This window comes from Oenanthe melanoleuca, chromosome 2 (assembly GCF_029582105.1).
Source record: "Oenanthe melanoleuca isolate GR-GAL-2019-014 chromosome 2, OMel1.0, whole genome shotgun sequence".
Lineage (NCBI taxonomy): Eukaryota > Metazoa > Chordata > Aves > Passeriformes > Muscicapidae > Oenanthe > Oenanthe melanoleuca.
This window is the reverse complement of record NC_079335.1, coordinates 92,000,832-92,025,576: the sequence shown is the minus strand read 5'-3', so window position 1 is coordinate 92,025,576 and position 24,745 is coordinate 92,000,832. Positions and strand designations below refer to the sequence as shown.

Sequence of the window (24,745 nt, the reverse complement as noted above, 5' to 3'; positions counted from 1 at the left end):
AGGCCAATAGTGCACAGCTGGGTTTATGCAATAAAAATGGAAGTGTCTTTAAAGCTAAAAGTGGTCATGGAAAAGTTTCAAAGTTCAGAAAGGCCACAAATAGAAAAGACAAATGGCAAGACCAAACAAACTTTGCTTAACAATTAATTTAGTTATAATAGAACTAGAATGTTTGGTTTTGCTGTGATGTCCTCTAGTCTCTTTCCCTCTTTAGAGGGCTTAGAAGTTCAGAATTAGGCTATTGCATACATTTCCAGGGTCTGAAATTTGGGGATGTAAGATGAGCCATATTTTAAAAGCATAGTCCATGTTGGGCATGCACCCATGAGCTAAGGGAAGCTGAGCAAAGACCCTTCGGTTTTATTTCAAAAGCAGAAGGCTAGCTGAAAATCAGTAAACTACTGTGCTTATAATAGTATTTTCTGCAATAAGAATGCTTAATTTACTAAAAGGATAACAAGAAGTTCATTTTGGCAGTGAATACAAAAACAGGTCCTGAGGAGGTTTGAGAAAGGAGCAAAAGAGATTTGACAACATAAATTATTTTTCCATGCCAAAATAATATGCTACTTTATTTCAGTAAAAAGCTTAGACTTCAGTCACTTTCAGTCTATATATGTCTTTTTGGTATGAAGAATATGAAGTAAAAATAAAAAACAGGGTGACCTCAAGGCTGAGGTGCCATCTGCTTCCATCCTATTTCAGTATTGCAGACCTGTGCTGTGAACTCCTCACAGTGTGCACTGAAATGGTATCCAAAGCATATTTCCCTTGCTCTTTCCTAGGGAAATTCCAGTCCCTCCACTGCTGGAAGGAGAAGTCAGGACATAGAAGCATGTTTAACAATTTATAAACTCTAAGTTCCAAGTTCACTGACATGCTGTGAAGCCCATGTTGTGGGGAGATAGAAGAGCTGTTGTAGAAATGCATTACTCTTGCTCTTTGGATGTTACATTGAGTCTCTTTCCCTTCTCTTTGCTGACAAATAAGGTTTTATATACCTTTATATACCTTTATATACTTTTATATACCAGAATCCTCTGGTCACATGCTCCAAGTATGTCTGGCTCAGGGTTGCTTTGGAATGGAGGTGAGGTCAGAGAGAGGACATCTCAAAGAAAAGCTGAATATTACATGTGTGGTGAGAAAGAAAACAGGAAATTTAGTCCAAGTGCTCCTGGGTCAACAGGCAGCTTGTTTGGCTGCAGATCAGAAGGCAGCATGCAAATGGCACTGCAAATTGTGTGGGTTTGCTTTTTTTTCTTCCTGGCAGAGGCATAGTCAATAGTAAAAGTTTTCTCTGAAGAGAAAAGGGCTTGGTACAAGTTAGTGCTTGCACCACAATCATGGTATTTTTGCTAACAAATTGTTGGGCTGGGTCTTTGAGTCATGCTGTGCTTGGTCCTTCCCTCTCCGGTAGCTTCTCTTGTGTCACTTTGCAGTCACTTTGCAGTCGTGATTCAGAGGGACACAATGTGCAGAAAAAACACCCTGGCTTTGCTAGGTCATCAGCTTTTATATGCAGCAATCCCAAGTGGTGCTGATGGTTCTTGTAGCAAACGTTAACATCTACCCCATCTTTTGATTCAGCATAATGCAAGTCACTGAAAGCTTGCTCCACTGGAGTACTTCCTGGTGAAGGCATCGCTTTTCTTTCATATGGTAACATCAGTAGACCAACAAGTTGTTATTTAAAAGCACGGAAAGACGTGGTTAGTGAAATGCAAATGCCTCAGGCAGGGGAAAAGGCATTCGGGTCAGTGGTGTCTGACAGCTGGTGCTCCTTTCAAAGACAAAGTCATTTGAGGTGAATATTAAAAGCCTGGGTGTTTGCTCATGGTTCAAATTTCAGGTTCAGTATCTTTGAAGAGAAAAGGGTAACTCCAGCCGTTGGGAAACCTGATCCCTGATGGACGTGCTCTGCCTTTTATAAAAGGGGACTGTTTTGGGACTGCCGCTCACAAATCCCCTTATTGTGAAATTTTTCAGTCAGCCCCTTTCTGCAAGTTTATTCAGAAAGAAAACTGACAGGGGTTAAGGATAATCTTGATCAGATGTTCAGCGTGTGCTATGGACATCATGTATTGCTAAGTAGCTGTAACAGAACACGGTGTAATTTTCCCTGTAGGTGTATTGCACTGGGATAAATGCGGGAGCAGCAGAAAGGTGACTGTGGAGGCTGGTGTGGTGGGTGGTGGTGGCATCCTTCGGCTCTGTGAAGAGCTGTGTGTAATCCCAGGCTCTGTGAAATCACCCACCCAGCTGCTGTTTACTGAATTATTGTGTGGTGATCCAGAAATCTCCAGCTATGTCTCTCGAACATGGCTGGTAAGAGATGTTGCTTCCCATGCTTTTTTCTGCTCCATCCTTGTTCTGTTGTCTTTGGATAGTGAGGGTGAAGGAATATTCACCACGCATTTCACCTCCTGAAAGGCTGCAGGATGTGCCTGATGGGAGAGGGAGCAGGCTCTGTGTTCTCTGGCATGCCTGGCACTGCACCTGGAGGCTGTGTTCAAACCACAGGCAGGCAGCTGACCTCACATGTCCAGATCCCACAGCCTGGTGTAGCTCTCTTCCAGGGACCTCGTGGTCCACAGCAGAATGTGTATTTTGTGCACAGATACTGAACGTGGCACGTGCTGCCGTGCATGATGGAAAGAGTATTTTTCTAAAATATTTGATAAAGAGAGCCTCTGCTGAAGAGGCTGGAAGCTGGGTGAAAGAGGGAGTGGTTCATTGGAAAATGCCCATTTTGCATTTCCAGAAGGTGTAAAGAACTGTGGGTAAAGTTTCTTGTGACCAAACTGCAGTTATGCTAATGTTTCCTTGCAGCTTCAGACAGAGTTTTTCCCAGAGGAGGCAACTGGAGCGTTTCCCTGGTACAGGGAGTTTAAATTCACCTTGAATTAGTAGAAAGCACTTAGTATGGTTGCATAAAACATTAATAGATTTGGGCAAATACGGGTAATAACACTGGGGAACATTGGGTGTAGGACACATGGTCTAGCAGCAGGATGTGAGTCAGTGAGCAATGACAGTAATAAAAAAAGCCAGGAGTATGGTAATCTGATTCTTTGGCTTTTTTTCTGTTGGGAGAAAAAGCTTGCCCTTTTTCACCTGAGACAAAGATCATTTGCAAATATGCTCTTAAGACTGAAACCTTGACTGGCAGTGGCCTGCCTGCTTCTTCTGTGAGACATTTGTGGCAGAGGGGAGGTGCTAAGAGTTATGACAGATATTTCATGCAGCTTGGGTAATGCAGGAGGCCCTCCCACCTCAGCTTCCTTTAGTGTTCCACATTGTGTTTGCCAGCAGGAGACATTTGGGTGCATATTCCAAGCATGCCTGGCAAAAGGCATCTGAAATGACAAAGGGTTAGAGGGGCCAGAGGGTGCCAAGGGGCATTGCCAGCACAGGTAGCACAAGTGTCAGCTGAGCAAAGAGCACCAGAGGTTTGGCTTTCCACAGCTGAGGAAGAGGTGCAGTGGCATGGGCCCCCAAGGCTGCTCCCACTTTTTGGCTGGCCAGAGCAGCTCAGAGGACACATGAGGATGTTAATTTTCTCTCTGGAATAGCTGCTGTATTAATCAAAAGAAAGTGTAACTGCAGCTCCTTGGGGTTTCAGAAAAAATCAGTCTGCAGTGTTTGCGTCTGTCTTGTCTAAATTATCCTCGACTCAAGTATTACTCTTGCAATAAAGTTAGTCTTTGAGGTTTTTTTCCCCCCATTCTGCACTCTTATCATGGTAAGGAGGGCATAAATTTAGTTTTGTCCTGTTTTTAAGTGTACCAGAGATGTTGAGGTTATCTAACAGAAACAAGCCAGGTGTGTGCTACAGTGTGTAAATACCATCAGGAGCACTTTGTCCTTGTTCTAGAACAGAGAAAGAAAGAACAGTTTGGGTGCTGTAATGCTACTGACTCCAGGTCACCTGGTGGTATTTTGAATCATGATGAAGCTATAATTTCTCTGTCATTTTTCTTTTTTCTCTCTGCTTCTTATTTATTCCACAGCAGAGAGAAAATGAGTCAGAGCAGGCTAGGGATAGCTCTCCTGACACTTTGGACACTGCACTTGCACCCTCACTGGTTCAGTGATAAAGCCAGCTTGAGGATCTCCCAAATTGCATTTCATGCCCTGTGTTGGCTCTGGCTAAGGTGGAGTCAGCTTTTTCCACAGTGACCCATATGATGCTGTGTTTGTGACCAAAACAGCACAGGCAGCACACCAGTGTTTTAGCTTTCACTGAGCCATAGTTCCTCACCATGAAGGCCACCTCTGTTTCTCACTCTGCCCTCCCCTCCACCCCAGCAAATGGGCTGAGAGGGGAAATAGCCAGGACAGCTGCCCCAGGTGATAAAAGGGACACGCTGGACCAACAGCATCACACTCAGCAATAAAAGCAGGCTGCAGGCAGGAAGTTTCTTCCAAAGTAGCTGTTGCTCGGAGACTGGCTGGGCAGCGCTGGTCTGTTAGTGGGAGGTGGTGAGTGGCTGCCTTTGCATCACTTATTTGTGTTCTTTTTATTCACTACAAGATTTCTGTATCAACCCACAGGTATTTTTCCCATGACTTCACCCTGCTGATTCTATGCCTCATCCTGCAGGAAGGAGAGAGTGAGCACATGGCAGTGGGGGCTTCACTGCTGCCTAAGATCAACCCACCACACTCCTCTCCCAGCTCACTCCCTGGTAGCAGCAGCTTCTTGTAGAACACAACTGATCCTGTAATTAGTGAGTTTTTGCCCCAGGGAGGAGTGAAGTGCATGAGAGAGGGAGATAGTGCAGAGCTCCTTCTGCATGATGTCAAGAAAGGTCCAACAAAAACCAGCTTAATAAAACAGCCATTTTAGTAAGATGGAATAAAAACAGGAATCTGTCCCTTCTGATGATGGGCAGCATGCATTGGACCAGCAATGAATGGAGCCTGCATGGTACTTTCTGCACACTGTGCAGTTCCCATCTGTGGAGATGTTCCTCTATTACATATTTTCTTGAGAGAAAGCAGCTCCACTCCTGAGGGATGTCAAGGTGGGAACGTCTGGCTGCAGTGTTGGACATAGGCAAGGATATGCAGGATTGGGTGCTGCCTATGGATTCCTCTGCTGCAGCCAACTGCTGAGGTGACCTTGAGCCCATAGGACAGACCAAAGGCATCCCAAGAGCAGGTGGGGAAGAAATAATTGCAGCCAACTGGACCTGTTTGACAGAAGAGCAGGCTGTGGGTTAAGCAGTCCTGCATCCAGGCATCAGCTGCTTACTCAGGTAAGAAAATGAACCAGGACTGCTGTTTGTTTAGTTCCCCACTCTGAACTTTGCCCATTGTTTACAAAGCTGTAATGGTTTGAAGAGGGGTTCATGTATCTTTGCCAGTTGTCAGGCTGATTCCTGCTCTGACATGTTTGCTTTAGGGCTTTTTCTCCATTTGTCTGTGGAGATAGTAGCAGTCCAAATATAGAGAGGAGTCTAATCACCAGCCTCCATGGTCCTGGTTCCTGCTCCCCAGTGCCAAACACATGACTACTGCCCAGGGATGGGTTTCTAGGCTTGGGCATGTTTGTCAGAGCTCCTCCTTGGAAGTGCAGAGGGTATTCTTGTGCATGCAGGTGACTGTTCCACTCATTCACTGTTCTGTTTGCAAAGATCAGGGCAGAGGATAAAGGAAGAGTGGTGAAGATGTGCAATAAAACTCCTGGGTCTCCTATTAATGCTGGCTTGATTTTGTCCATCAGCTGCCAAAATGGGCTCACCAATGTTAGGAGAGGCCAGGAGGTAGCTTCTGCCACCAGTTGCAGCAGCGTTGCTTTAAAAAAAAAATTAAAAATGGAGAGGACAACTGATTTAGTGATAATACATTATGGTAGGAAAGGTCAATTTCAAGACACTTAAGACCCATTCACTTGTTTTATGAACAGTTCAGTGAATATTTCTTTTTAATCTTCCCATGGCTGTAGTTGTAGAATGAGATATATAATGTGATAATTGAAAGGAATTTGGCTACCACAGGGATTCACTTTATCCTTTTATTGTGCAGCGTGTTCAAGAAGTAACTTAAGAGCTTATCTGCACTTTAGCAGGGTGTTGAAGGGACTTCATATGCTTGCTTCTGTGCAACAGCATTTCTCTAATGTAGAATATGAAATAGTTTTAATACTCATCTTTCAAAATCAATTGGCAGAACAACAGACTGGTTGGGAGACTTGCAGCAATCTGCTATTTTTGCTACTGCAGTAACTGTGAAGTTACAGAACAAGTGAAGTTCCAACAGCTGTCCTCCTCCTCCTCCTGTGAAAAACTGCAGAGGTGGCTAAGACTTGTCATGGAACTGGTCCATTGGGTGGTTCATTCCTGTGTCCTGTTGGTCCCAGTGTCATCCTGATAGGAATATGGCCATATGGAGCCAATTGCAGAAATGGGGCTCTGCTTACTTTTTTTAAAGGCAGTGGACCTACTTGCAAAAACTAAACCTTAAACAGTAATTTTTACTACCTCTACCAACATTAAAGTTAAAAGTTCTTTGAAAACATCCTGTGTCTGTTCACCATTTTCAGCTTGCTTAAACCATATCTAAAGATACTACAGGAACATTTCTTATCAGATTTCTTAATCTAAAAGAAATCAAAATTCTCGTTATATTTGGAAGTTTGGGGACTATGTTGTCACCAAAATGTTAACTGCTGGAAGCCAGTTCATAACTTCACATAATCAATTTCAATTCTCCTACAGCAGATGTCCTAAAAAGATTAATTTAGTCTTCAAAGATCTGGTGTGAAACTTTGTCTGCTTGTGTTTTCTGAACAGGTAATGTAGTTCCAGCTAATAGAGTAGGTTTTTTTTCCCTAATGGGGGAATTTTGCCGGTTTGTGTGAAAACATAAATGCACCTGTTCTTTTTCTCATCACATGAAACAGGATTACTTTCTGGCAGTGAAGCAGTATTGTTTCTAGGGTGGGCTCTACTTTTACACCAAGAGAGAGGTCCTTCTGAGCTCCCTCTCAGTTACTATCTCCCAGAGAAAAAAATCTGCTTTGATATGAAGCCTCACAAGGCTCATTCTTGTGTGACTGCACTCAGACCTGCAGGTTGTGGAACTTTTCCTTGATGATGCAAGACTCTCTCCAATCACCTGTTATCACCCCATGTTTAGATAAATTTCTTCCAGCACACTTTCCTACTGGAATCTTGCTGGGTCTGCTGTGGTTGGATGTTCTCTGCCAGGCAGGATGCTATGCCAGAGGCAGCAAGCACCTCAGGATGGTACCACAACCAAAAAACCCTGAAGTTTTAGAATATCCTGAGACCTGAAGGGTCCCTCCCTGATGCTGGCAGCTGCTCAGCCCCAGGAGTTCAGCCAACCTGTCATTCCTCCTCCTACTCAGTGTCTGGTGTCACTGGCCAGCTTAGCTTACACCCATGGATTAACTCCTGAACAACTAGGATGTTTTTCAACGACCAGAACTGAATTGTGTTCACACAGCAGCATGCTGTAATTAGTAGTTTTTACTTTTCCCATTTCAAGTAAGGGAGAAAAACCTAAGTTTAGGCAGTTGTCTGTTTCCAGCTGAGTATTTTAGAATCTTAATATTGTATATAATTAGTTATTGCATAGACTTAAGAGCATCCTGGAATAATTCTTGAAGCTAATCTGGAGATCTGGTGCCAGCTTGGGCAGTTTCTTCTACTTAGGTAACCATTACTTCAAAATACCTATTTTCTCAAGATAATTTCTTCATGATTTCTCAAAATACTTATGAAATTTACATTAAAAAAGGCTTTCTAATCTGGGCTACTCCTATTTTCAGCTAGAGGTTTGTTTAGACCATTGTGCTTATAAAAAAATAATGTGCTAAGGGCTCCAAGGAAAGCATGTAAAGAAGTTGGCACAAGTGATATATGAAATATGAGCCATTAAATAATAAAATGTTTTAAATAACTGGATTGTTATAGTCTCTCTGAGTGAGTCAGATGTGATGAAATCAGGAACTTCAGAACCCTCATCCAAAAATCAGAATTCAAAACACCTACTATGTATTTTTAACTTCAGCAATCAAACTATCAAGTCTGTGTAATGGAATAGAGCTTTGTTCAAATAGCACAGCTGCTACTTCCTTGTAGGAAAGTCCCAATGTTATCCCTGGTCACCTGATCTATATAGGAGGCTGTTTTGGATGTTTGTGTGATGGTACTCCAAGAATGTCTTTGACAAATACATTCTGAGGTAATGTGCAGGTTCATGTGCTGCAAGAATTGGCCAGTGGAAGAAATGGTTGCAGTTGAGCAAGGTGCTGCTATGCAGGAAGTACACAAAAGGTTTCTGAAGTCCCAAAACAGACATTTCTATTTTTAATTCAGCTTTTTTTACCCTTTAAGACTCACAAAAAACATTTGCAGTTGCTGCTACAGGACACAAAATAATACATCACTCAGATGCAGGAAAACCCATCTCATTTCCTACCTGTTGGGTGAGCAGCAGGGGTAGAAGGAAGCATGGCTGGGGCAGCACTATGGGGAGCCCAAGGAACAAGCTCTGAGGACAGCAGTCACTTGGACGCACGGTGGATGATCCATCCTGGAAAGCGTGGCTGGAGGAGGTGGATGCAGTGCCCATGCTATCATTCTCCACAGAACACCTGTGTGCAGCACTGCTGGCCCAGTGCAAGCAGCAGTAGAGACTGCCCGGACACTTTGGGTCTGCGCTACTTTGGGTAGAAGACGAACATTTTCCCTTCCCAGCCACAGCAATTCAGAGAGCCACAGAACTCACAGAATGGCTTGGCTTGGAAAGGACCTTAAAGACCACCTAGTACCAACCTCCCTGCGTGGACATTTACACTAGACCAGGTTGCTCATTGTCCTTGGAACACTTGCAGGGACGGCACAGCCACAGCTTCTCTGGGCAGCCAGTGCCTCACCACCCTCACAGAAAAGACTTTCTTCCCAATACCTAATATAAATCTCCTCCCTTGCAGTTTAAAAACTCCCTTGTCTCCATGCCTCCCTTGTCCATGAGGCATGACGGAATTCCAGGGGAATTCCAAAGGAGCAGGACCCAGGGCGGCAGCTCAGCGCAGCTGATCAGGAGAAGGCACCCAGGTGCGCCCGGGGGAGCCGAACCCCCTCCATACCCGAGCCGCCCGCCGCGTCCCGGTACCGCCCGCCGCGTCCCGGTACGGCCCGCGGGCGGCAGCGCGGTGGGAAGCGAGGAAAGCGAGGAAAGCGAGGAAAGCGAGGAAGGGGCCCGGCCCCGCGCCGCCGCTCCCCGCCGGAGGAAGGGGCGGCCCCGGCGCTCATTGGCGGGCGGGCCGCTGGCGGTGCGTCACGGGCCGCCCCGGCCGCCGCTGCCCGCCGCGGAGCGGCGCCGGGGGATGGAGGCGGCGGCGGCCGGAGCTCGGGGAGCAGGTGCGGGGCGGGCGGCCGTGCCTGTCGGCGGGGCGGGGAGAGCGCGGGTGGGCGAGGGGGGCGGAGAAGCCCCTCGGAGACACGACCCGGGGGCCGGGCGGGGGTGGCGGCGGAGCCGCGTGTCCGCGCCCTGCCCGGCCGCTCAACGATGGAGCGGCGCGGCTCCCCCCGGGGAGCGCCGGCACCGCGGCTCGGGCGGGGGCTGAGGCGGCAGCGGGGGCGGCCCCGACCCGCCCGCGGCAGGGCGGTGGTCCGGGCTCGCCAGCGGCCGGAGCCGCCCTCGGCGGAGCCGCGCTCACGCCCCGTCCCTCTCCCCAGGTGCGGGCCCCGCCGCAGAGGGCGCAGCCATGGTGCCGCACGCCGGCCCGCAGCCCGCCCGTGGCTAGAGCCGCCGCGGCCGGAGCGCTGCGGCCGGGCACCCTCAGCCTGAGGGCGGCCCCCGGCCTCAGCGCCTCCCCGCTCGCCCCCGGCATGGAGCCGGGCGGGCTGGAGTGGCTGCTGGTGCCCATGCAGCAGCTGGTGTCGTGGGGCGCCGCGGGGGCCATGGTGTTCGGCGGCGTCGTGCCCTACATCCCCCAGTACCGGGACATTCGGCGCACCCAGAACGCCGACGGCTTCTCCAGCTACGTCTGCCTGGTGCTGCTGGTGGCAAACATTCTGCGGATACTTTTTTGGTAAGTTGGCTGTGTTTCTGCTCGCCTCTAAAGGTTCGTGCTTGCTTGCTGGCTGTAAGGCTTTGATTGGAATTTTTGACGAAATAATGTTTTACGTGCGTTTTCCTTTCTCTTGGAGATCTAAATGCTGTCTTTCCATCAGTGTGCGAGTCTATTAAGAAGGAACTGGGCTGGGGAGCGTGGTCTGTTCCCCTTGCCAGATCTAATTATCAGCACTCTGATTTCCAAGATGAAACTTTTTAACTTGTTGGTAAAGAGGTTTATGCAAAGTCAGGTCTTTTTTTTCTTGCTTTTACATTTCTCGTGCTCCTAAACTTCTGTTTTCAGAGTGAAAGCCTCTGCACCACACACTTATTCTAGTGTCTAGTTGGCATTAACGTCACTGGAACGCTTGCCATATATTCTTGCCAGCTGACTTCAGAGAGGGTTCACCTATAGATCTTCATGCACCATTACAGATGACAATTTTCACTCTTGGATAAGCAAGGAAATGATGTGCTGCCTTTCAAAAGGAAATTTCTTTTGCTTTCAACACCACTTCCAATACTTAAGGGCAAGTTTATTTCTATATTTAGGTCTTGTGCTGCTGGACAAAGAAAATGTTATTAGGGCATGATTTCTGTGAATCAATGTTATTAATGTCTTGTTCGTTACTTCTGATTATATAGATGCTACACCACTGAGAATGTACTTGGGAAACTAAAGATTAAATGGTCTGGGCAATTACTGCAACTAAGGACAGTTATTCTGTGATACTGTTTTGATGACCAAATAATGCTTTTAGTCCATGAAGAGCGGATAGGTAACAGGCTGCATCCGTTTGTTGGTTTCCAGTTTCTTTTTAAAGAAACCTCCTCTGACTCAGGGTAATGGCTTCCTGGGTTCTGCTACAGCAAGATGCAATTTGTAAGTGCTGTGCTGGAGTGGAAAGCAAGAGACCCTTTCCTGGTACCACAAGTTGGCAGTCAAACAAGAGCAATCACTAGATCACAGCTACTTGTTGCATTGGAACTATGTTTTCCTGGGGAGAAGTATATGGAGAAAGCAGAGAGCAGGAGGGAAGTGGAGGGACTGGCAGGAGGAGGAAAAGTGGAAGGCCTGAGCTGACAGTTTTAGAGAAATAGTCTGATATTTGGTTTTACTGGAGGTAGCTAAAATATAGAAATGACTCACACCTAAATGGAGATGCTGGCAGTTTCTAGGTAACTCAGGTGAGTGCATCTGTTAAGTGGGACTCAGACTATGGAATAACTGAAAGATCTTTAATTTGGATTGATTTTAGGTTAGTTAAGATATATGTGAAAGTACTGCAAGTAATGAAAAGTTATAATTTTTGTCAGTGTTGAAAGGTTTGTTAATACCTCGAAAGAGAGAGAATGCAAATAGGAGTATGTAATTGTTTTACTGTGAGTGGTTAAGCCACATAATAATATCACTTCCTAACACATATAAGCACTTTGTAGGCTCTGGTCACCTTGGAGCTTGGCATGGAATAGCTTCACACAGAAGCCTGCAGAAACCTTTCTGTCTGTACTTGCAATGAATTGTCTCTTTCTAGTTCTGCTGAACTGGAAGACAGAGGAGTACTTGCGTAATGATAATTCTGTGTTCCTGGGAGAGAATATTTTGCTTGTCTGCCTAAAAAATTAGGCATCCCTTACTTAGTTATAAGCACCACTAAGTAATGAAAACAGCATTGAGGCATTTGGCATCTGGATGATTAAGGAAGAGCATAGAGCAAGAGCCTGTGATTTCTGTGAACATGGCTAAAATGCACTCATAGAGCAACTTGGCAATTTAATTTTTGCATTATTTGGTTAATGTCACCTATGGCTGATGCATTGCTGGGACCCAGTGCTCTCGATAATGACATTAACAGCAGAATTATTTTAATTGTATATGTAATAGTCTTTGGAGGAAATTAGGAGGTTTTATTTTTTTTGTTTTAAAATTATTAAACAATTTAATCCATTCTGGTGCCGGGACAGAACTGTTCCTGCGAGTAATTTTGTTCTGTATATAATTTTTTTCCCCAAGTATCAGTTGACATCTCCTTCCCTTTAGGAAACCCAGTATTACTCCAAGTCTCTCTTCTGAAAATTTTATTGCCATGTAGCTCCTGGTTTCGTTTGGTTTCTCTTCATTACCTCTGATTATTAAGCACGTGATTTGAGCCAGAGTCATTTTTCCAGGACTTCTCCTCTACCCTGACCCAAAAATTAGTACTTAAATTGCTAGGCCTTAAAAACTTTAAAGTTTTAATAGTGTTGCTTTTCAGGACTTAATTATTTTCTAGGATGGCTGATGTGTCTGTTGTTTTTTGCTTGTTAGTTTTGTTTTTAACTTCAAAGACATTTCTATAATTTGTGTCTCTTGTTACTTACAGGTTTTCCCTGAAATTTCACATATTGAATTTGCAGCTCACAAGGCCAGACTGTTCCCGCCTGTTATACCTTTTATGCCTCTGTATTTTTGCTCTTGGGTAGTGCTGGTGTTTCTGTATTTGTGTAACTTGTAACAGACCCAGTCCTCCCACCTTTCCCTTATGGCTTTATTATACTTCCTTCTCCTCAGCTAAGGGGGTAATTCCCTCACATTCTCTTTGTGGAATGACAGATTCCACAGGTTCCTTTAACTGTACTTGGTTATTTCAGAGATTATCCTTTCTTGGTTTAATGTCTGGTTTTGCAGCAGGTTAAATTTTACCTTTCATCTCCCCTCCAAACAGAGTATTTGCTTCCTAATCTTGGCATGTTTTATGTGTCAATAGAATTTCAGTGGGTGGATTGCACTGTGACAGTAGCCAATGAACAAAGTACTCCTGAGATCAAGGATAACAATCCTGTTTCCACTTACTTGTTCTCACAAATTCTTATTGTCTGATTACACTGTCTGCAGTGGAAAGCCATCTTTTGAATGAGTCAAGCCTCCTTGACTTTCTTACATCTAATCACTTAATTTCAAGGTGTGCCCAAAGAAGTTTTAGTTTGCTGGTGATGACAGTAGCACAGTATCCATTTTTCATGTTTCTCTTTCACACAATGCCTCAAAATATCATCTTTGAAGAGATTGCTTCTCTTTCACAAAATGTCTCAAAATGTCATCTTTAAAGAGATGTTTCTGCTTTCATTTATGTGTGTTTGGCCTGGCTGTGTTCCAGCAATGTGCCAGAACTTTGTGTAAAAATATTGGGGAAAGATTGGTCTGGAAGAATGAAGACAGGGTATGAATAGCAATGGGAGTGGTTCTACTTCACTTTATTTATGCATGCATGGCTTTTGTTTAGAAAAAAGAAACTAAAAGTTTGTCCATGTTTAAGTCTTTGGCCCTTTTAAAGAGGATTCCTAAAATAAATTGAAAAGTAGGCAGTTTGTGCTTCTAACACAAGGGATTTAGAACAACTGTATACCAGTGTGAAGAGCAGATTTTGTGCTGTAGTAGATTTGATACCAATTTAACTTTACATTTTGTAGTAAGCTATTGTTACAATTTTATCTAACACATCAAATCAGTATTTATTTTGGGGTGCCAGTATAGGTGCAGGATATGATTTATGGCTGCATCAGCTGCTCCTTTGTTTAGTCCTGCCATTGTCAGTACTGTTTTTCCTGCCTGTCTTCTCCAGCCCCACAGGTCATTGTTTTTCTGGACTGGTCAGCCTAGGGAAAGTCTGCACTGTGGATAGACATTGAGAGGCAGTGCAGAACTCCAGGCCTTTGTAATTCTGGTGCATGTGAAAGTGTATGACCTGCTCAAAAAAAAAAACCTGATAGCAATTTTCTTCCCTCTGCATTTTTAATTAAACACTTCATTACCATTTTTGATAGCTGTGCCTTATGTCTTATTATACATTCTTGAGTTAGCTCTGTGTTTGTGCTCAAGGGATACCCTGAGCTTTGAGGTGATTAATTATCTGTTTAAGCTGTCCCAGGCTGTTTTGAAGTTGTGGGGTGGCTCCAGAGTTCCCAGTGGCACTAGACCAAGGTGCACACCTCTCCTGGGTTCCTGTGGCCTGCAGGCTGCCAGCTGAGTAGCTTTGCATTGTCATGATGGAGAGCAGGAATGAGAAGGCGGCTGAGAGTTGTGTAATTGGTTGGGGGTGGAGGATGCAGAAAAACTTACTTGTGCGTTCTCTCTCTCTTCCCCCTCTCTCTCTTTGCCCTTTCTTTTTTAAAGCAGAGCTTATGAAGAGATAAATTACAGTTTCTTCTAATATTGAAATGAAAGTAAATAGCTAGAGGGAAAGAAACTATAGATTTCTTAGAAATCAATGTAGACATTTTTATATATAATCTTGACTGTACAGCCAAAAGTACTTATGTTGCTTGCTACGCCCAGAAGTTTTTTGGGATTTTTTTTTCCAGTTTTACGTTTTGTAAATGGGATGTGGTTATGTAATAGGGTTTGTATATTTTCCAAGAAGACAAAGTTCTTTCCAAAGGTTTTGAGCTGGAATTCTGTGGAACACTGTCCTAAAACTCATACAGCAGTGCCACAGAAATCCAAAACCAGAAAATAAAACCATCCAGTTTTGGAGTTGTTCTCACAGAGTAGTTGCCTTAAGGAAAACTGTGGGAACAAGTTCTGACAACTAGGGACAGGATGGAGACCATGAACTGTGTTGTTTTTGAGCAAAGGTAACCCTCTACCAATTCCACATCAGTTGACCTGAAACAAAAAATCTTAAAACAGCAATATCAATAGCACTGGGATTTCTCTGTGCTGGAGTCAATGAAATAAGCTGCCTGTTTAAGAGTAGAGGTTTAGAGACTCAAGTGTGAAGCTGGAGGCAATTTATAGAGAAATGGTGAACTTGCTCTTGTCAGGGGTAGATTCCTAGGTATTTATTATGCTGTTAATACCTATGGTGGCACTTGTGGACCAGATCTCTTCTGTCTGGTATTGCTGTGGCTTCGGGAAGCAAAGCAGTGATGTCTGAAGGACTTAGTGTGAGAAAGAGAAACTTGTGTTTTTAAGGCTTCTGTTACTAAAATGGGTCTTGCCAGCTTTACCATGTGTGGAATGTGGGATGATGCTATGAATCAAGCTGACAGAATGACTACAACTTTGAGAGATTGCCTTGTGTGAGAGATGGCCTGCTGGTGGAATCTTGCTCAGATATTGAGAGCGAAAGTGTTATGCAATTCCTCCTCCTTTGTGTATGTGCCAGAGAGCAGGGATAAGATGAGCTACTTTTTTTGTGTAGAAAGTACAGTAGAATTTTGTATGCCCAAGTGAGGAGCTTGGTTTGGAATGATGCATAAAGTCTTGGAAGTTTACATGTCAAGAGGAGCCTTGTGTCAAAAGATCCTTTTGCAAAACTGGTTTGTTTCTTCTTCCTGCTTAAATCCTTCAGGTTCAATTCTGTAATTGGGATGACTTTCAGGACAGCTGTCATGCTGCTACCCTGGGTTGTCTGTCATGATCCTGGTAGTGTGTGGTGTATCCTGTGTGCTTTCCATTTTGCCTAGAATCTGTAACTTCCCAAAGAGCTGAAAAGCAGACAGCAGATGAAAGCTGTAACAGCATCCAGGAGTGTGGGAGGAAACAGTGGTCAGGGTGATGGTGATCTGGCTGCACCAAAAGCAGTCATTTTCTTTTAAAAAATGTCTTAGGAAAAGCTTTTATATAAGCAAACCTTTTTATGTTTGGTCTGGCATAGGCTTCTTTTTCGCAATCAGCATTTGCTGTTTCAAATAGGCTAAGGACTGGAATAGCAGGGTTATTGCAGAATTGAATTGTACCAATGGAATTACATAGTTTTCTCAATAACTAGTTAGTCTCTTCTCTGGCTTGAATGTGCACTTCTCTTGTCTTCATCACCCTGAACATGCATTAGTCATTTGAAGGCTGTGGAAACACTAATAACATGTAAGCCACTCCCCGCTTTTATTTGCGTATTTGACTAGTACAGGAAATAAAGGGTTCTTTTGTTTTTACAAATGAAGTAAACAGTGGAAAAGCTCTTTGTCTCTTTGTAGTCTGACATATGAAGTCTTAGTTCCTTGAATTCTGCAAGTGTCACTGTTCACTTGGTTACACAACATTGCAGTTATGGGATGAAAATGTGGAATAACATGGTGACCCCTCACCCCCAGGACTTCAAAGCTGATCTTTTCTGCAAGCTGGTTCTTGTACCCTAAGGCTCTTAATCTTTCTCTCATAAGGTGCTCTAATTACCTTAGTGTTCCTGCTCTCCTGGCTCCTGCTTACACAGAGACAGGAATAATGTCTGTGAGGCAGAAAGGAAACAGAACATGGAATGGCACACTCCCCCTGCAGGGCTTACATCCCATAGTGCCCCTGGCTGAAGCTGGCTGAGGAGCCTTAAACTGGATTAGTGTTGCTTTGGCAGGCTCTGATAGCAGTGTAAAGTAGGGTAAGCAGCTTGGGGTGGTGCTTGTGTCCGTGATCCTGAGCAAAATGAGTGTTCTGGCTTTACTTTTACAGCTTCAAGAACCCAAGAGTGGTCCTTGACAGTGGTATTCCCTTCAGTCTTGCTGCCCAGGTAGTGTGGTATAATCCATGTGGTGTAGTTTGCTCTGCCTCTTGGCCTCCATGGCAGCTGTTTGTTTTCCTGATCTGATCTAGTTTAGTGGGTTGTGTTGCCTGCAAGACTCATTCTGGGGTTTGGTGTTTGGGAAGATACATTTCACATGAGTATGTTTTGTTGTATAACCTTTGTTGTCTTTGACTGGATGGTTGTGAAAAGCCCTACAAGTGGTTTGCATTGTTTGAAGTTCCCATAAGAATTTTTAAATTTCCATTTTAACTCTCTTCTGTGTGGTGAGCTTTGTTTTACTTTTTTTCCTACCTAGTGTTTAGGGTAGAGGGTCTGCAGCAATACTTGAATCTCCTGACAAATTGTTGTGATCAGACAAGCAGGTGCCTATGCTTATTTGTATTTGTAGTGAGTGGGTATTTATACTGCAAGCAGTATTTTTGTGAGGCACCCATTAGTGAATCACCAATAATCTCATCAGCAGGGAGAAACTAACCTTGCAGTGACCTGTGGCTGGATTTACTGTCATAATAGCTTCTAACTTGTGCTGCTAGCTCAGCCCCTCTTAAATGCATTACTGTATTTTTAAATGCAAATACATTTGCAATTTGAGATGGTTTTTCTAAACCTGATGTAAACTGGTTTATAGTTAACTGATCTGTAATTCTCAGTAAGTCTTTCCCATATTTTTTTCTCATCCCTGAGTAAGAGGCAGATATGACAGTATTGAGTTCCAGTAGATGAGGGGAACTTAGCCACAGTCAGCAACACGGGCTGAATGAGCTCTGGAATCGTGAGCCTGGGGCATAGGCTAGGCCAAACTTTTGTTCTTTTCCCCTCCATTTTGAACTAGTGCAAAGCTTTATTCAGAGCACACGCTGCCTATGATTATACTTATCAGCTGTGTTCTTTATTTCCTTCCTCACAGTGTTCTCCAAATTTGTTACAGTAAGAAAGAAGTGGGGGACTAAAGGTCGCAGACCTGATATTCCTGCAGTAGTTACTGCTGGGCCCTCTGGCAGTAGTGTGGAGGCTCAAGGGGTTGTACTTTTCCCCAGCTGTATGCCTTTAGGCAGGAAATACTTGGCTGTTTTCATTAATGTGGGCTGCTTGGCTCTTCTGCACAGGATTTCCAAGGAAGCTAGTCAAGGACTTTCCAGTCTCTCTCCTGTTCCTTGTTAGCTGACTCCTAACAAAAAATCTCTCTCTGCTGAAATGGCTGCAGTGGAAACAGTAGTGTGAGGCAGCATGATGGTGAACCTGGCTGGTTTTTACTAGCATGGAGCTCGGCCATCAAAGTAGCCCAAGCATAACAAATTCCATTTTGCCAGGGTGCTGTAAAACAGGAACTGTCAAGAAGAGGGCAATAATTGCTATGCCTGTGAGGCTTGGGACTCAGTCAGCATGATGTGGTCAAAGACTAACCTTAGTAACTGTGCTGTTAGAAAACCTGTGTGCCTTTTGGTACAGGCAGGGGACCCTGGGGAGCACAGCAATATGTTCTGACCAAATCACTTCCTCAGCATCTGTCTTCAAGACATAAAACCTGGCACAACTGAGCACAGAAGCAGCAGCTCACTGTGGTGTGTGTGTCACCTTCCTGTTGTAAATGCAATGTGCTTTGAGGGCTGTACATGATAAGCTTCCACTTTTACCCTTCATGCACTTACTGAGTGTGTGGTGGGGATTGCTGAGCTTTCATCAAGTAATGTAGGAAGAGGACCTTGAAGCATTACTGATCTCCACTGAAGGGTTCTCCTTTTCCTACTGCAGAATCTTGTGCAGTCACCTAAGATGAGCTCTTCAGTCAAGACTGGCCACAGTCCAAGTTCACCCTCTCTATTGTGTGAAGGAAGTACTCAGGAGCTCCTATGACACGTCATCTGTACTTCCTTCCCTCAATCTTGGTCCAAATAAGACAAAAATTTCTTAAATTTTTTAATTAAAATTTTCTGTGGACCTGGCTTTTCCACTTGGATGTTTAGACGGGGCTGTGGATATTTATTTCTTCATAGAGCAAGTGCTGTTGTTTTTAGGACTTAATTTAAAAATGAAAAGTTGAGAGAGAAGTTTTGCAGAGAAGTCCATGTGGAATCTTTGGAGTGTATGTGTGGAGAGCACACATAACTGGTGTTAATGTGGCATAACTCTGGTCTCTCTGTACCAAATTACTGCTTAATGAATGTGATTCTCCTTTCAAAACAATGAGTTTGCTGCTGGCTTTTGAAGCAAAAACTTAAGTTTCTCTCTTCAGCATCTCTAGGATCAGTCCACTGGATGTTGAAATAAGGTACTTCTACTCTGAGCTACTGTTTGCAATTAGGTCTGTCTGGTGACTGATTTCCTCAGCCCTCTGTACCTGTTACTGATAGCATTTCCTTTTCCAGGCGTTTTACTTACTTTCTTTTCCTTTTTTTAGGTTTGGAAGGCGTTTTGAATCCCCTCTTTTGTGGCAGAGCATTATCATGATCATTACAATGTTACTGATGCTGAAACTGTGCACTGAAGTTCGTGTGTCCAATGAGCTGAACGTGAAACGCCGCTCTTTTGCAGGTCAGTGATGGGAATTATCTTTTTAGGATAAATATTTCTTAAAGTATGGTGTGCTCTACTTAGTACAAAAGTTCTGTCTTACAGTCCAGTCTCCCCACTGCAGCGCTTTCTGAACTTTTTTTAAGCTACTTATTTTCCAGATAAAAATATACAGCTGAAATTTTATTTCAGACAGGTCTTGCTTCAATCTAGAAATTGGAGTTCTCCCTAATATTTCACACCACATTTTGAACATAGAGTTGGTTGTTGTGCTATTGTGCTAGCCTGGATTTTTTTAAACATCTTGTCTGGAATAAGAAGTTATTTTCTTCAGCTGTGCTTTTTACCAAGTTCTTAGTTATGATCTTACATTATTATCTAAGTGTTGTAATTGCAAATATTTGCTTTTGTAGGTAATAATTTTCTATTTACATGTTACTGACTATCAAAAAAACAGGTGCTTCTTATCATAGTTGCAAAATTTCTTTTTGTGTGCCATTTCCTTTGGCTTTAGTGTGGGATTAGTTGGGATTTATGGGAATTTTCCCATATTTTTTATTTTGGTTAATTTTGTTAATTTGGATAATTTCAGTTGGGCCATACTATTATTCTCTGTTTAATAAAATGTTCAGTCTTTGTGCAGTGTCCTTGCTTATTTCCCTGCTGATAAGAAATGTGAGGTGGGTAGGTTTTTGTTTCTCTGTGTTGACTTTGACTTACAACATTTTATGTAACAGCTTATTACCAACAGGAGCAGAATTAACACTGTCAGCTTTCTGTCAGTTGTTTTGCCATTAAGGATGTATAATTTATTCTCTCCATCTGTTCTCTTCCACACTCTCTAATAATTGAGGGTCTGATCCAATTCCAGATACAGCAGTTCCTGGCTGTGCAGTAGGGTAATTTCTCTAAGAGCTAAGGAAGCTATTTCCATTCCTGCTCATTGTAGAGTGTAGTGAGAAACTATCCAGGTAAGTGAATTCATGTGGAAGAGAAGCTGCACTTCAGCTTCAAAACACAAGCTACTGTGTTCACAGGGGTTTTCAGTATGGCAGGATGAACAACTTAAAAAGTACTTTCAGCCAGATTTAGCAGCAGGTAAAATTCAGGAAGCGTTTGGGAGGGGCAGGTGTGCTTTCTTCCTCCTGCTGTTTGTATAGCATTTTGTGGAGTGACTGAGAGGTTTCTCTGTTTGCCCTTTCTCAGAGGAAGTTGTTCTTGTGTGCCCGTTTACACATGCACACTTGCAGGCTCCTTCAGTAACCTTTGGACAGAAAAAGGAGACTCTTCAGTTTAATATATAGTGCTCTTAAAGCAACTCTCCCTGAAAGACATAGTCTTCTAAGGGGTAATCAGTCCTTCCCTTAACAGATGACAGAAACTCTTTGAGGCTGCATTTTGTTATTTATTCCTTTTTCCTAAAACTCAGTTTGTCATATGGAATTTGCTAGAGAGACTGATTTTGACCTACTTATGGTCCTTAATTATTTGTTTTCATCAAAAGGCTTACATCCTCCCACAAACACTGAGAGTAGTTGGTATATTTTTCTTACATGGGATTGATTTTTGAAGGACAACTGTATGATGACTCAGAATAAACATGCAGATGCATACAAAGCTCCTTTCAAGCTGGACAGAATGATAAGTTTCAAACACAGTATGAGTTGGAGTGAGAACTGTGTTTCTAATCATATACCTAATCTTATCTCTAAAGTTTTATGGTGATCTAGGCAAGCTGATAAATCTGTGTACTTACTTTCTTTCCTTATGACTTACTGGAACAGTGAAGAGCTAGGTTTGAAGTCATTGTTTTTGGTTAACCTTGCAGAATCCTGAGGGAAGGTGCACCATTTCTGTATGATAATAGAATTATTATTTATCAGCATGACTGGTCTTCATTGTGAACGTTTTTCTTTTCTATCCTCCCTTTGAATGTTTTGGCAAAATAATCCAAAATATTTAGAAAGACTAGAATATTTCAGTGGAAGGGAGTTTGCTGTTTTCTTATATTATTGTTAAATGTGATATTTCTTCCAAGTAGCATAAGTATACGTTTACCTGTGTGTTTTCAGTTATGTGGGAATTGCCTTTTTTCCTTTTGTTTTTATTTTTCTCACAGATTAGGTCCCTTAAGTAATAACTAGTTCAGAAGGAATCTGCTTCCTATCTTGAAAGCATTAAGAAGCAATCTCTTCAAATCCTGACAAGCTTGTTCTGTATTCTTTGGCCTGTTTTGTGGTATTACTGGCTTAAAATACCCCAAATGTCAGTAACTATTCAGAACATATAAAGCCATTCAGTCAATTTGCATCGACTTTGATTTGTTGGGTAACTATCATAGCGTGAGAAATGCAGTCTCCCTAGATTTTCTACTAATGTTTGGGTATTTTTTTTAGACTGTATGTATAGAGAACTTGAAAAGATTATGTGAGTTTTCTTGACTTTTTCCCCTTCCCACAGTTATTTCTCAATTGTGGGATTTCTCCCGTTCCCTTTTAGTATTTAAAAATGAAATTAAGGTGAAAGTGGTGCAACCCATCTTGTGCTCTTGCTGCCTTCTCTAATTTTTTTGTTTTGAGTACACAGACTTTATCCTTCAGTACATACCAATTGAAAATGGAGCAAGTGCTCTTCATATATCCTACTGTTCTATTACTGTTTTTTTTAAACTTGGATTGTGTAGCCTGTTTTTAACAATTCAGATTGGGAAAAGCCAGCACCCAAACCAGGCAAAATACAAAACCAGCAAATACCCCAATTTGATTTTAAAACCTCCAGTGATAAGACAGTTCTCTCCCCTGCATATGAATGCCTTGAGAACTACATGAAGGAGTCTTCAGGTGAAATCAGCAGGCATGACCAATAGGTTCTTATCTTTTATCCTTTATTTAACCTCACTGCATTTTAACTGTTCTAATGCAGATCTCCTGGTACCATTGTCGTGGTAACAATAGTTTTCCATATTAGTTCCCAAGTGTTAAAGTTGTATCTGTGCAGCCATATGGACACTGCATTGTTGGCTCGGTACAGAAAGGGCCAGACTTCTTGTTAATTTTGTTGTTGTTGTTCAAATTATTGTAGTATTTTGTGGCATGATGGTGCTACCATGCTAAAGAGCTGAAAATTGAAGTACAAAATGTGCATGTACTATGTCTTTACTCAAAAACTAAGAGGTGGTTGAAGCAAGGTGGTCACAGATATGGACAGCTGAAAACATCTGGTTACTTTTGGGAATGTTGGTGGGCCAGAGCAGTCTCATCATGTTCTTGGAGAGACAGACACTCTATGTGGAACCTTCTTTTTCTTTCCTCAAATTAACCTCCCACCTCTTGCCAACAAAGATTCTAACAATGCCCAAGTCATTGTGACAGATTTTGAGCCCCCTGAATGTATGAACTATGCTGAAAACCAGTGGAGAGCATTTGTTGAAAGGAGACTTGGACATCTCTCCTTACTTGTGCAGCCCAGGCTTCACAAGTAGAACATGGGCTCCTGTGTTTTTACGTGAAGAGTATTTCCTCTTGTCATTCATCCAGTTTTGCTGGTTGGCTTAATCTACTTTATAACTTGTATCTTACTATAGCACACTGATCCTTTGAAGAGATTTGGTTTTGGCACTGGAAATCTCTTGTGTAATATACAGTTTTCAACTGGAAGAGGCAGGTTAGAGTGAAAAAGGTTTAGCATGCAGTGTGGTTGCAGTTGAGGTCTGTTCTCTCCTTGATGCAGGGCTTTCTGACAGTGTTTTTGAACAGCATTTTCCACCAGAGGCAAGGGAACTACTGTCTCAGCTTTTTATACATATATATCCACACACCTAGTGTTGATGAGGTAACAGCTTGTTTTCTCTGATCATGAAAAGTTAGAGTTTATGTAGTCTAAAGTAAGAATCAAGCTGTCTGTTTCACTGGTTTTTAAGCCTTTATTTCCCCCTCATAGTTACACTGCTGTTGGGTTGTGCACTGAGACTGTTCTGAGACTTCCTACTGCTCAGTCCTATCTTAACATTGTGGGGTGGGAGCCTTATAGAAAGCATGGGGACTACAATTTCTGGCATGTTTTGGTCTGGCTTTTATTTTTTTAATGAATAAAATGTACTAACTGACTAAACTGTAACTCAAATAACCACTGTTGCATTTAATCATAAAAGTCTGTTTGTCTTTCCTTTCTTTTTTTTTTTTCCCCGTTCAACTCTTTTTTTATGTAGCTGCAGATAGTAAGGATGAAGAAATCAAAGCACCTCCCAAGAGATCCTATCTGGGTATGTACTGTACAAACCCATTCTGCATGAAGTTGTCCCCTTAACTACGTATTTCATGAATTGCTACTTTTTGTGATCATTTTTGGAAATGATTGCATGATCATTTCTATAGAGAATGTTTGCATTACCTTTTCTTGACATACTAAAACCTGGTGTCTGATTTTATTTTCTTTAATTTTTCACCTGCCCACTTTTAACTTCCATGGAAAAGAGGAAAAGATGCTTTCAGCTCTATTTCTGGAACCAGTTCTTTGAAGGCAGTTGATTTGACCACACTGTGTGTCTCAAGGATATCTTCCTTACTCCTTCCCCAAGCTGGAAAAACAAAGTAATACATGATACAGAGATCCACCTCTTCAGAATCAGTTGTCCTTTTTCAGCTATAATGCTGGAGGAAAGAATGAAATATTCAGAAGGTACCTTTCAGCAGTGTGCAGAATGCTAGATAAGAAATTTCACACAACACTTGATACTCAAGCAAAGTGCCTGCATCCTTGTGAATATTCCTCTTTTTCATTATAGAGCAGCCTTAGAATTGTTATTTGGGAGTTAGTAATGCCCAAGGTGAGAGCTTCCAATCTTAAGTTTCAGAGTTGGAATCTATATTGTTTAAGTTATCTAAGAAACAGGAAATACTAGGTGCAAACCAGCCTTGTAGTATTTTTTTGCACTCTTAATAGTTTGGAATGACTTGTTTTAGTCAAGTAATTGTAATTTTGGTTTAAATTAGTTGGGCTATCACATCAAAGAAATGAATGCTGACACAGAAGTTCCCCAGAGTAAACTTTTAGACTGGTTTGAACTGAACTGATTCAGAATCTGCCATTGGTACCAGTTGTGTTCTGTTGCAGTTCTTGAGTTAATGAGGGATCAAATGGCAATATCCACAGCACAGAAGAACATTTTTGCAGCAAAAGGAGAGTCTCTGTGTTTCTCAACACACAGTTAATCAGGCTGCAGTTAGCTCTGAGAAACTGCCCAAGTGTGATATTAACCTGAGTGCTTTTTAAATAAGACTCTGTTTTAATGATTCATCTTCTGGATCTCCCCTTTCAGGTTTAGGGGCAAAATCCATGCTTTGGGAAATTTATCCATTTTTTTTTTTTTGTCTGATACCAGTATTTTGCAAAGCACCTTTTCCTTTTCTATTTTCAAAATATTATTTTTTTCTGGATTTGGTATCGAACTATTTTTTTTTCTGTTTGTCTTTAACTCTAGTTTGTGTGATCATTCTCACTGGCTTGCAACACTAACCATTGGAATGTAATGTTTAAGCAGTTCTGTCTTCCTTGTACCTGTGTTCCTGTTGTCCTTTACTAGTTTTCAGAAGTGCTTTATTTACAGTGCCAGAGCTAGAAACAGTTGTCAGCTTCAAATA

The 24,745-nt window shown here is 42.5% G+C and overlaps 1 protein-coding gene across 2 annotated transcripts in view; it reads left to right on the top strand.

The window, feature by feature from the left end:
* The first annotated feature begins 9,299 nt into the window (after nt 1-9,299).
* SLC66A2 (solute carrier family 66 member 2) overlaps nt 9,300-24,745 on the top strand; it is a 61,510-nt gene continuing 46,064 nt past the window's right edge. The window contains exons 1-4 of one of the 2 annotated variants that reach the window (XM_056482889.1): nt 9,300-9,398; nt 9,717-10,072; nt 18,994-19,127; nt 23,314-23,367. In XM_056482889.1, coding sequence (XP_056338864.1) covers nt 9,870-10,072; nt 18,994-19,127; nt 23,314-23,367 — 391 coding nt within the window. In that variant the 5' untranslated portion in view covers nt 9,300-9,398; nt 9,717-9,869. The remainder of the gene's footprint in view (nt 9,399-9,716; nt 10,073-18,993; nt 19,128-23,313; nt 23,368-24,745) is intronic. The other variant, XM_056482890.1, reaches the window with a different exon arrangement.